Source organism: Scardinius erythrophthalmus, assembly GCF_964197995.2.
Source record: "Scardinius erythrophthalmus genome assembly, chromosome: 18".
In the NCBI taxonomy this organism is placed as follows: Eukaryota; Metazoa; Chordata; class Actinopteri; order Cypriniformes; family Leuciscidae; genus Scardinius; species Scardinius erythrophthalmus.
Genome location: NC_138238.1, coordinates 7090569 through 7104114, shown reverse-complemented (window position 1 = coordinate 7104114; position 13546 = coordinate 7090569). Strand labels below are relative to the sequence as shown.

At 38.7% G+C, this 13546-nt stretch overlaps 1 protein-coding gene across 2 annotated transcripts in view; it reads left to right on the top strand.

Annotated features, from left to right (window-relative positions):
• ttyh2 (tweety family member 2) overlaps window positions 1-13546 on the top strand; it is a 54253-nt gene that overhangs the window by 10485 nt on the left and 30222 nt on the right. For both annotated transcript variants that reach the window (XM_081393606.1, XM_081393605.1), the window contains exon 2: window positions 11174-11349. In XM_081393606.1, coding sequence (XP_081249732.1) covers window positions 11174-11349 — 176 coding nt within the window. The remainder of the gene's footprint in view (window positions 1-11173; window positions 11350-13546) is intronic.

The window sequence follows — 13546 nt, the reverse complement described above, 5'->3', positions numbered from 1 at the left end:
AAACTGTAAGACGTTTCTTTAATTCACCGATAATAATGTACTGATCTCGATACTTCATCATAGAACTGTCTCAAACTTCTGGCAGTGTTTTATTGTGATACTGAAAAGCTTTCTAAAACATCAATGGGTTCTGCCAGGCGCTTTATATATATAATTTAGGGGTTCCCAACATGGGATCATTTAATTAATTTAGTTTAAATTCATTTTTGAAATAACCCATTGAAGATGAAAGTATTATGCAATCATTTAAGACATTTCCCCTGATTTAAAACCTTTTTTGGCATAATTCTAATTAATTCTACACCACTGAATCTTTTTCTAAAAGTGTGTAAATCTGAAGGGCTGTTCAAACTGATAACGTTTTGGAGAGACATGTTTTTTTTTTCTTGACAGTTGGAGATTTTCAGCAATATGAGTGACTTTGACCATTGGAGATCCAAGTTGAACAGTTTGAAAGCTTGGCAATGCGGCTTGAGTGTTTTTCCTAACTAGTCACAACAAGTTACATGTGATGAGATATCTTGGTTTCTCTTTCTGGAGAGTTGGGTAGCCACACCCACAGTGGAATAAAAAAAATTGCTCCACATGACTGCATGTTTGGCAACAAAAAAAAAAAAAATTCTGATTTGCAGATTAGCTTTAAAAGTAGACAGACAGTTTACATGTTTTTGAAAGCTCTCTTTTGCTCAGCAGGGCTGCATTTATTTGATCAAAAATACCGTAAAACAGTAATATTGTGAAATAGTATTACAATTTAAAAAAACTGTTTTCTATTTCAATATATTTTAAAATGTAATGTATTCCAGTGATGGCAAAACTGAATCTTCAGTGGCGCATGGTCCTTCAGAAATGATTCTAATATGCTGATTTGTTGCTCAAGAAAAGTTTTTTATTTATTGATCTCTTGAACGGATGCACACTTTGAAAAATCCACTGGAAATAGTACACGATCTGGCCATCTTTCACACGCTATTCTTAACGTGCTATGTAGAGACACACTAATGCTAATCTTTCATTCTATGGACACATCGTATGGGAATTTGGATTCAGCCTGTGTTTCTAAGTGTGCATGGTCACTGATGCTAGTATACAGTATACTGGTTTATTACAAGTCTCAAGTCTCCCTAACCTGTTGGGCTCATCTATCTTTCTCAGAGAAGCAACAAATATTTGAGCACATATCATGTCGGAGCAGCTTTGTTTACATTGTTACTTATACCTGTCTTGTTGGCCACTTTCCCTAAACCTGACCCTGGGATCAGTCATCCATTTCCTCCAATTGAAAATATTGTCTATTCTGTTTAAAGGTCTCAATCTCCAGTATTATTTGACTCTTGTTTGCCTCAATATATATCTCCCCTCAGGCAGGAAACTACTTGAATCTGCCCAGTTTGTTCCTCGAAGCTTAAAGGCTTTGTCTGTGGAAGCTCATTTACGTCCAGTTTTACAGCCTGCCTATTCATGGAGACGGTGTGATTGGCATTTGAAAAGGGTCTTTTATCCAGGCCTGTAGCCAGCTATGCTCAGGTTGAGCTGTATGTCAGTGACCCCAAGGGAAAATCGGTCTCTGAATGTAGTGGACACTCTATGCAAACAAGCTAAAGAACATGACGGAGCACTTTACCGAATCACTGAACTGAAATAACCCAGGTCTGTTTGTGTTGAAAGGTATGACAGGTATGAAAAGTATTTGTACATGAAAACAACTTCTTGTGCCTGAGAACTGGTGTGGTTGATGTTAATGTGCCTAAATAATTTTGAATTTGTATCCATTCTATCCATTTCCAAGCAGGCAAAAAAGCCAAATGCATTCTAGATTTTGACCGTATAGCATTTGAGATAGAGAAAACTGCTGTTTGTTTGTATTATGTTTCAGGTTTGATGATAAAAGAACTTTTATAAGCATATACAAGCATTATGTAATTAGTTAAGTTTGGGGTCAGTAAGATTGTGTTGAAAGAAATTGATAAAAAAGGACAGAAGACTTAAGACAGCATATGGACACATTAAGGGTCAATTGCTATACAGTCCTGTGAGAAAGGATGCTGAATGTGCATATAGTATATGACACTGTTGTCTCATGAGCTGTGTTTCAGCAGTCATTTCCTTTAGGCTTCAATTAAACTTTATTATATCGAACGAGAGAGATGCTGAGCACTTCATTCCTGGAGAAAGACAGCAGTGTTTCTGACCGAGGGGTGGTGGGTGGTTGTGAGTGAGGATGTGAAATTGCATTCACATGGGCTGCGTTGTGTCCTTTGTTCTCTTTTGTGGATATTCCATGCCACTTTATTCCCATAATCCTCTGTTTGAACCCCTTTTATCCCTCCCTTGTGTCCTTCCCATTTTTTTCTTTCACACTATCTTCTCCACCCCCCTTCCCAGCTCCCTACTTTTGCGTTTCCCCATCTCTTTACTGTCCTTTCTTCTTCCCCCATCGTTTTCCCCCTTTTCTCCCCTCCCGTGCTTCTCTCGCCTGTCCTCTTTCTCTCTCTCTCTCAGACGTCTTTCTATGTGCCTTATGGATGCTATAAGATGGATGGACTACAGAAATGAAATGATAAAAGTAAAGGAAAAACAAAAAGTGGATAAGGCAGGGTGGTTGTTTTTTAACCACAGCAAAGCAGAAACATATAACAACGTTATGGAAGACCTGTCAGCAACATTTCCCTTATTTACATTCAAAGTCTTAACAAGCACAGAAAAGCATGCCGCTTTCTGAGGGGGCTCATTGTCAGACCTCGCCTCAGAGTCAACACGAAACCCATTTTTCCATGTATAATCTGATTTATTTCTGAGTGACACAGGATGTAAAACGTGGGCGGGACTTGATTTCATCATGTAAAGTCGAGCTGGTTGAAAAGTAAAAGGTTATTCGTTTTTTACAATTTTATAAAACTTTTGGACATGCACCCATTATGAATCTTTTACAACACAGAACACACAGAAGGCGTTCTGGCAATTTCCCGGCATCATCGCGCTGTGTGAAAGGGGCTAAAAAGACGCTGCAAATCCACTTTGCCTGCATTGAGGACTCAGGCTCGAATTTCTACAGTAAAAACGATACCATTGTTACTCTTCGTATCACTGTGAATACAAGTGCTGAGGAAGATTCAGATCTGTAATACAGATATGGTAATGGACGTTTCCGACATGTGCTGTAAGTGGTACACCAGCCACAACAGACTTGCCATCTGACCAATCAGAGCAGAGTATAGGCTCTGAGAAAGCAGGGACTTAGAGAGACCGAATCCTTTATCGAACTGTTTCAGTCACTGATATGATGCTGCAATGTATATTCCAGCAGACATATCACTTTGTAGCCCAAGACTGGTTGCCCACTGAAGCTAAGCAGGGCTGAGCCTGGTTAGTACCTGGATGGGAGACCTCCTGAGAAAACCAGGTTGCTGCTGGAAGAGGTGTTTGTGAGGTCAGTAGGGGGCGCCGCTCACCCTGTGGTCTGTGTGGGTCCTAATGCCCCAGTATAGTGATGGGGACACTATACTGTCAAAGTCCTTCGGATGAGACGTTAAACCGAGGTCCTGACTCTCTGAGGTCTTTAAAAATCCCAGGATGTCCTTCGAAAAAGAGTAGGGGTGTAACCCCGGCATTCTGGCCAAATTTGCCCATTGGCCTCTATCAATCATGGCCCCCTAATCATCCCCATACTGATTGGCTTCATCACTGTCTCCTCTCCACCAATAAGCTAGTGTGTGGTGGGCATTCTGGCGCAATATGGCTGCCGTCGCATCATCCAGGTGGATGCTGCACGTTGGTGGTGATATCAGGGAATATCAGGGAATTTTAAAATCATGAATATATATTTATATATTTTTACTCAGCCGTAAAATATTGGCTAGAAAGTGAGTGCAATCTTAAAAAATACTTTATCCAGCTGTCACAAACGGATAGAAGTGCCATTGGGAGTTCATTGGTGAAAAGGTGTGGGAACCCTGTGCTGTGATCCTGTGGACATTTGTAAGCATTGGGGCGGCTAATTGAAAAACAGCTCTCAGTCTTGTTGTGTCCCGTCTGTTTGTGTGTTTGAATGACAAGGGAATTTGGGTGGGTGGAAATGACTTAGTGAAGAAGTGTGGGAGTGTGTAAATAATTCCTCTTTGCCTCTATTTCCATAGAGGATAATGCAGGTGTTCCATTATTCATGTCTGCCTGGTATTAATGCACACTCTTTGTGTGTGCGTGCACATTGTATTTGTTTGACTATTGTAATTACACACTCACTTTTGCTGTGCGAGTGTGTGTTTGTGACAGAGAAAACATTGGTAAGGCCAGATAAGGCTGCAACAAGGCACGGGTGTTGTTTATGCGTTTTCCAAATGTATTCTGAAGCGATTCATTGTATTCATAATAATGGCTCTGAATCTTTATTGCATGATTTATCTTCCTTCTCTGTCTCTCTCTTGCACAAACACATGCAATATTTTTCTCTCCACTTCTTATCCTTCTTGTTTACACTCTCTGCATCATCATTTTCCATTTCTTTACTTGTATATTTGTGTTGGGCATATACTATGTGTAGTGTATATCAAAGGTATGTCACGGATATATGCAACAGGGGAGGGAGACGTGTCTAACAGTATCTTACTGCACTATGCTAGATATATTGTCTTGCCAATAGTGGCAGGACTGCTTTATTTAACAGGCAATAATGCAAAAATATAGAGCAGGACGTTTATCAGTCAAGCCAAGATGTGGAAGAACTCTCTGTTTGTATAATATTTGTTTTATTGTATTGATTCTTATCTAATGTGAAGCTGTTTTTGCACTCATGCCAGACATAATCATTTGTTATGACTAATTTTATCTTTTGGTCTGCATCCATCGAGCTTCAGTACGAATAAAATAACAGTCTTTTAATTCACTGTTATATACTGTACATACACATGTATATCTCTTATGCTCACTGAGGCTGTATTTAGTTGATGTAAAATAAAAATAAAACAGTAATATTGTGAAATATTATTATAGTTTTACAGATTTGTAATGCACTAGCCTAATTTATTTCTAAAATGGCAAAGCTGAGTTTTCAGCAGTCATTACTCCAGTCTTTGGTGTCACATGATTCTATGGTTAATGATCTGTCTATATCTAAAATATAATATACTTTATCTGAACTATTTAAACATATTGTTTTTGAATTTTCTGCCAAAATACCTATTATGGTGTATGTATACTGTTAATGTTGCCATATAAGAATTTGCTTATACCACCCATCATTATTCTCTTAGGCTTTTCCCTGTCAGACAAAACAAGTTTCTCGTAGTTCACGAAGATCACAGGATTTAGTCTGGGTAATTCCAGTCATGTAGTCACATGCTGCTTCATTAAAATAGTCTATGATAATTCCTCTTTTCACTTTGTCCCAGGACTTAACTACAAGGGCAGAGAGGACCTGGAGGTTGCCATGGTGATGTTTATTTATGTGTTTTTTTTCCCCGTCTCTGGCCAAAAGCAGTAAACATAATGCCAGTCTTTCTCCCCTTGTTACCACACCAACTGCTTCCATTGCTGATTTACACACACACACACACACACACACACACACACACACACACACACACACACACACACACACACACACACACACACACACACACACACACACACACACACACACACACACACACACACACACACACTCAAATCTCCACTCTTCAGTGAGAATGAAAACACACACTAATTCCCTAAAATGTACCCCATCCCCTCCTATAAGACCCCCCTGTGGCAGTCTGTGTACATCCTCCCCCCATTTCCTCATCACAGTACCTTCATCAACCCCTATTTACCCTTCACAAAGGCCTGATGGGGAATTCACCATCCTCAAAGGTGGAGGAGGGGGTTTACACAGACTCATCTTTTCCAGACAATGTGGCTGAAATGAGACACTGTGGGTTTCATCATGCATTGTGCTTAAATATCTGACATTTAATATATGCATATTGATGCTTGTGATTAGTGGTCTACTACAGGACCAGTCAAAATGTGTTTGTTTTACTCTCTTATGCTCACTAAGGCTGCATTTATTTGATCAAAAATAATTTGTTTGATATTGTTACTATGTAAAATAACACTAATAATTCCTATGATGGCAAAGCTGAGTTTTCAGCATCAGCAAAAAAATAAATAAATAAATAAATAAATAAATAAATATATATATATATATATATATATATATATAATATATATATATATATATATATATATATATATATATATATATATATATATATATATATATATATATATATATATATATATATATATATATATATATAATTACACTCGCCTAAAGGATTATTAGGAACACCATACTAATACTGTGTTTGACCCCCTTTCGCCTTCAGAACTGCCTTAATTCTACGTGACACTGATTCAACAAGGTGCTGAAAGCATTCTTTAGAAATGTTGGCCCATATTGATAGGATAGCATCTTGCAGTTGATGGAGATTTGTGGGATGCACATCCAGGGCACGAAGCTCCCGTTCCACCACATCCCAAAGATGCTCTATTGGGTTGAGATCGGGTGACTGTGGGGGCCATTTTAGTACAGTGAACTCATTGTCATGTTCAAGAAACCAATTTGAAATGATTCGAGCTTTGTTACATGGTGCATTATCCTGCTTGAAGTAGCCATCAGAGGATGGGTACATGGTGGCCATAAAGGGATGGACATGGTCAGAAACAATGCTCAGGTAGGCCGTGGCATTTAAACGATGCCCAATTGGCACTAAGGGGCCTAAAGTGTGCCAAGAAAACATCCCCCACACACCATTACACCACCACCACCAGCCTGCACAGTGGTAACAAGGCATGATGGATCCATGTTCTCTTTCTGTTTACGCCAAATTCTGACTCTACCATCTGAATGTCTCAACAGAAATCGAGACTCATCAGACCAGGCAACATTTTTCCAGTCTTCAACTGTCCAATTTTGGTGAGCTCGTGCAAATTGTAGCCTCTTTTTCCTATTTGTAGTGGAGATGAGTGGTACCCGGTGGGGTCTTCTGCTGTTGTAGCCCATCCGCCTCAAGGTTGTGCGTGTTGTGGCTTCACAAATGCTTTGCTGCATACCTCGGTTGTAACGAGTGGTTATTTCAGTCAAAGTTGCTCTTCTATCAGCTTGAATCAGTCGGCCCATTCTCCTCTGACCTCTAGCATCAACAAGGCATTTTCGCCCACAGGACTGCCGCATACTGGATGTTTTTCCCTTTTCACACCATTCTTTGTAAACCCTAGAAATGGTTGTGTGTGAAAATCCCAGTAACTGAGCAGATTGTGAAATACTCAGACCGGCCCGTCTGGCACCAACAACCATGCCACGCTCAAAATTGCTTAAATCACCTTTCTTTCCCATTCTGACATTCAGTTTGGAGTTCAGGAGATTGTCTTGACCAAGACCACACCCCTAAATGCATTGAAGCAACTGCCATGTGATTGGTTGGTTAGATAATTAGACGATTAGATAATTGCATTAATGAAAAAATGAACAGGTGTTCCTAATAATCCTTTAGGTGAGTGTCTATCTATCTCTAATACATATATGAAACGTACTGACCCTAAACTTTTTAACTTTAGTGTATATTGGCCAACTGATAAATTGTGAATATAGAACAAAATAATTTTTATTTAATTCCTGCATTTTTCTAGGTCTCATTTGCTAATTTGTAATTGCTAATTGTTAATTTAGCGGCATTGTGTTTTGATGGCAACACTATTAATTACACTCTTAACATCTCAATTAATTGGTGTAGTTTTGAGTAGGTAATCAATACATTGTATGTCTTTTGTTTATTTTCAGATTATTCCTGTATTATTAAAACATAAATAGTCAACTATCAATGTTATTATTAAACAGAAAGATAATGAAATTACTGCTTAACTACGTCTCACTGCTGAAGCCGCTGCCATTTTGAGTTTTTTTCGGGTGACGCTGCAGCAGTGCTCTCAGACAAATCAAAGTTTACAAGTTGTAATTAAAAGTTCTAATGAGGACGTTAACTCTTTTTACAAGTCGTAATGTTGTAGTTATGAGAATTTTGACATGGGGTGAATGCACCTTTATGATCATTATGGGTTTTTCAATGGCCAATGCTAATAGAGTGCTGGATGGGACGGGTCATGATGGATAAAGTTGCCCATTGATAGACTGTTGGTCGAACCATTAGTTATAATATTTACAGTCCTATATAATCTGAAATGAAATTATATTGTATAATCTAATTCTTTATCTTGTCTGTTGTGATTTCTGACTAGTTTCTCTCACACAGTGGAGGAATACAGCTACTGCTGTTGTGGGTAGATTGGTTAACTTATTAGTCTCAGCGTTAATAGATGGGAGTGAAGCAGATGGCTTAGGATGTCCCACCACCCAGAGGATGAAAGAGACAGTGTTGAATGTAACCGAAAGAGACAGACAATGCAAGAAACAGGCATGGTGATGCAGCAAATACAGACTCTGGGGCTGCTTGCTATAGCTGTCCTACTTTCTCCATCCCCTTCAGAGCCGAGAGGAGGATGGGAAACGACATGGTGTGTGTATATGAGTGTGCCTTTTGTTGAATAATTGTACTGCCCCATCAGTTGTCATATTTATCCCCAGTCACTGCTTAAAATCCATAGATTCCTGTCTGGGTGAATGTTTTTAACCAAGTTAAGACCCTTTTCAGTGCCAAAAATGAGATCATGCTCCTTTAACGGTGGTGTGTACTAAGGATTGGCGGAGCAACACGCTACCTTGTGCCCCCATTAAAGGCTCTGGGACTAAAATAGCTCCGGATCTATCAACTGGAACTTTAAGTTATATGACAGTGTGTTGCCACTAGAAAAGACCTCTGTGTTATCAGTGCAATGCATTGTCTGTGTTCGGAAAACATCTCAGGAGGTCGTGACTTCATTCGACATTAATGAGAAACTTGCATTAGCAGACAAGGTCACAGGTAGTACACATGGGAGCTTTAAATATAGCAAACTGTAATGGCTGCATCTGAGATGTTCATGTTTGTACTGTGTATAAAGATTGTATTAGGATTCTGTTTATTATTAATGTTTTTAAAGGTCCATATTCTGCAACCCGCTTTGTATTGTTGTTACCAGAGTTGGTAGCATATCATCATGAACATTGTTGACTCATTCTCCCTATTACCTAAACTGAGAATTTAAAAATTTACTGGCAGTTTCTTTCAGTTTTTACCCTCTGTTTTGCCTAAAACACTGTGTTCATGGTCATCCAGTTTGAACTGTTGATTACAAGCTCAGAGGTTTTTCAGTTTATCCATCGCGGCGTTCTACATTTACGATACTTTGCAGCCTTGAGCCACCAAATACAATGCGCTGGATACTTCCTAGAAACCGAAAGTAACTCACTCCCATTAAAACATTTACTCTTTGAATTCTTGCACCCGAGAATGCAAGTCAACACCATTATGATTAAAAGTTTGCTAAGAAGTATTTCCTACTAACGCAACACGTATTTGAATGGTAAGCGTATTCGACTGGTAAGCGTATTCATAGAAGACTGGTGGGAGTGGCCTTGGACAGCAACGTGCCCCAGTGCATTATGGGTGTTGAAGTTTTCCTTTCTATTTGGCAAAAGGGAGGACAACAGCCTTTTTTTCTGTTTTCTCTAGTTTAAAAGGGTATTTCATATTTTCACATTTTACTTGCATAATCAGATGCACTTCACTGTGAAACATGGAAAATCAATGAGGAAAAGATGTTGGACGGGGATTGATTTTATCCATTTGGAGTTGATTGGATCATGAGTTTTTTTTTTTTTTTTTATTCGTAACCCATTTTGTTTTTCTTAATTCAACAGTACATATTTTTTTGAATCGGCAAGGCAAGTTTATTTATATAGCACATTTCATACACTGGCAATTCAAAGTAGCCTAGAAATCTAGACGCACCCTAGCGGCAGCAAAATGTATTTCACAGCCAGGGGGGTCTAGCAACTCTCAATAGACCTTCTAGCTGCAAAAACCTAAATTGGGTCAGGCCAATCACGTCGTGTATAGAGTAGGCGGGGACGGGCTTAACATATGACGACAGAGTTTCGACGGCTGCCACTTGAAAACAAAGAATGGCTGCTGCTGTTGGAGAACAACGGTCTTTCGAATCGGCTTTGGCCGCGACTCTGGGGGACTTGGAGTTAAATTTTTCTTTGAGAAAAGAGCAAAGAACGGCACAAAAAAGGAAGATGTGTTCGTCGTTTTGCCGGCCAGATATGGCAAAAGTTGAATCTATCAACTAAGCTCCGCTGTTGGGAAAACGCTCTGGTTGGTTGAAGCGCTGTCCTATTGCGTGCAGAGGGAATTTGAAAGACAGCCGTTTATCCCGCCCCTCGGATTGAGCCGTGACTATGGTGAGTTTCCAGACCTAACATCTTGATGTAGGTCTGGCTTGCCAGGCTAAATTCAAAGTGCTTTACAGAAAATAATTAATTAATTTAATTTAATTTAATTTTTTATTTAATTTTTTTTAATTAATTTAATTAATTTAATTTTAATTTTAATTTGAATTAATTGTAATTAATTAATTTAATTAATTACAAAATAAAAGCAATGAACATTAAAACAGATATAAAAGAAATTAAAATATATATGATACAGTTATAAAATGAATTAAAGGAGTAAAAAGATGATAAATAAACTTCTCATCTGGGAAAACACCGGTGTATCATATTTTTCACAACTCCCAGTTTCAACAGCATTCATAACCCAAATTACTTGTGTAATCTGACTTATTTCACAGGGAAATAATAAGGATTAAGGAAGCATGTTGGACAGGGTTTAATTTTTGTCCATTAGGCGTTGATTAGATCGTTAAACAAAAAATGCATAGATAAATCGTCCACAGGAAGACAAAAAAAACATGCATCAGGACATCAATCTGGATTTCATGTTGACTTTAAGAGTTGTAAACTGAATATGCAGTTAAATACGGTTGGTCAATTGTTAAAGTACTTATAATTCAGATATAGCAGTGACGCTTTCTGAACAACTCAGAGAATTTTAGTTTCCATATGTGGACTGATGATAAGGGAGCTTTATGTTATGAATGGCATATGAGATCAAACTCTTTCATTTCAAAAGAACAAGGGAAAAAAAAGTTATTTTAACAAAGAAACTCATATCTTATGTTTTTTCTGTTTCAGTCGCTCATCTTCCTGGGCTGTGTTGCAGCGGCTGGGCTTGGTGTGAATCTGCTGTGTCTGGCCATCTACCTGAGCTGTCTGTGCTGCTGTCGGAAGGATGAGGAGGAAGAGGAAAGTAAGAAATCCAACTCTTGCTGTGTCACTTGGGCTGCTGTTGCTGCCGGACTCATCTGCTGGTACGTACCACCCACTGTTCTCATACGAGAGAAACCTGCTCAAGATGCAGACACAGCATAGTTGCACTCAAGTGTATGGCAAGTGTATGTGTAAGAAAAACATGCAATAATTATTTGCTTTTATGTTCATTGTGGTTATTTCAAACTTTCTGTTTCTGGCATGGTTGAGCAGAATATAAAATTAAATATTTTATTAAGAAGGTTTTTGTTGTCATCTGTCACGTGATTCGCTTGGTATGGCTCCTTTAATATTGAAGTAAGAAAGACAGGAGAGCCTCAAATAACTGCTCTATTTTATTGGCTATAGAGATTTAACAGACAGACAGCCTCTGTTTCTCTCTCACACTCTCATTTGCTCTCAATTTCTTTCTCAAAGAGGTTCAGTTTATTCTCTTGCTCTATAAAATCGATTGTTCACTGGGTCACGTCAGGTAGTGCTGTGCTGCTCTGCTCGGATGCAGAGAGTGATCTACATTCCTGTCTAAACCCCATACCGCTGACCGGCGATAGAAACACTCCAGTTTTGTTTCGGGCCACATTGTCTGTCAGGTCTGAGTTGGAGGAGGGGTTGTGGGAACACTCAGAGTTTGACTAGTATTTAGGATTTTAACAGGGGGTTGAATAGCCTTGGACACACCGAGACGGCCCTTTGCCTTCTGCTCAGACACTGTGCAGTTTTCTGCCTCCGTCATCCATTAAGAACGAGTGGCATTCACTTCTTCACAGCTTCAGTTCTTAGTGTCCATGGCTGTCAAGCTCAAAGAAGGACCACAAAAAAAAAGAAACACCAGCATAAAAACTTAGAAAAGAGTCCATATGACTTAAGCCATAGAATAGCAATGTAATAATGAAAAACTGAAATCTAGGTTGGTAAAAATCTCACCCTCTGTTTCAGCTCTTAAATATCTTTCTCCCTCCTGCATTTTTTAATGTGTGAATGCGATTTGGTAATGGAAAGATTACCAGTGACACAAAGCTATCTTATGACTTCAGAAGACTTGAAATGCATGGATCAATTATATAGCTTTATACGAGGGGTTTTCAAGCCTTTTGATGGCGTGGAACACAAAATGTTGTAACCTTTTTGCGAGGGACTATTTTTGTAAAATAAATGCATGCATGTATATATTTCATACGTATTTGCATGAAGTATGCATGAAGAAGAAATGGAGCATGATATTATAAAGATAGGTTTTCAAAATTAAATAACTGGCTTTTATATCATCATTGTACTAAAGTCAAAGCAAATTGATTTATAATATTTGTGCAGGACCAGTTTAAAGCAGACAAAATGATTGAAAAAGATTGGCATACGTCACCAAAGCGAAGTTTGTCGTTGCACCAGAAGATTGAGTTATAACGGTTTGATTTAAAAATTACAAAATTACATGATTGGTGCCTACAGTCTACTCTAAGTCTACTTTTTTTCCTCATTTTTTTTAATGAGCTATGCCTTTAAGAAAGTAACTAGAGTCAGTTTCGGTTTCATGTTGTGAATTGGTCAGCAAAAATGAATATCTTTGCAGACAGCCACATTTACAGTCTTTCAAGGTCTTAACTCTTGGGAGCTTCACTACACAGAGCTTTCTTAAAGTAAATAGTTGTTACTTTGACATGCTAATAGCAGAAGGAGAGTTATCTAATCTATCTCAACGCTCCAGTCTCACAGTAGGCACTATCCCAGCTGTTACATCACCCCACCGCTGCTGGAGAAATGCTGAGCTCTAAAGTGCTTGATTGAATTAGGTAGTGTTGTGTGTGTGTGTGTGTGTGTGTGTGTGTGTGTGTGTGTGTGTGTGTGTGTGTGTGTGTGTGTGTGTGTGTGTGTGTGTGTGTGTGTGTGTGTGTGTGTGTGTGTGTGTGTGTGTGTGTGTGTGTGTGTGTGTGTGTGTGTGTGTGTGTGTGTGTGTGTGTGTGTGTGTGTGTGTGTATGAGGGCACCATCCTCTCAGTCCCATGACACTCATCTGTGTTGATATTATTAAGTTAGCTTTACGACTGTCTGTATTCTGAAACCTTCTGTGGTGAAACAGAGCCTACTGTTGGGTTAAATGCGAAAGCATGGTCTGAGTTTAACATCAGCAATTACATACTTTTGTATATGGGTTGGATAACCAAAAATATATAAAATATCTTTAGATAACTTATTATTAAATATTTCTTCTTTACTTTTTCTATGATTTTTCATCTGTAAATCT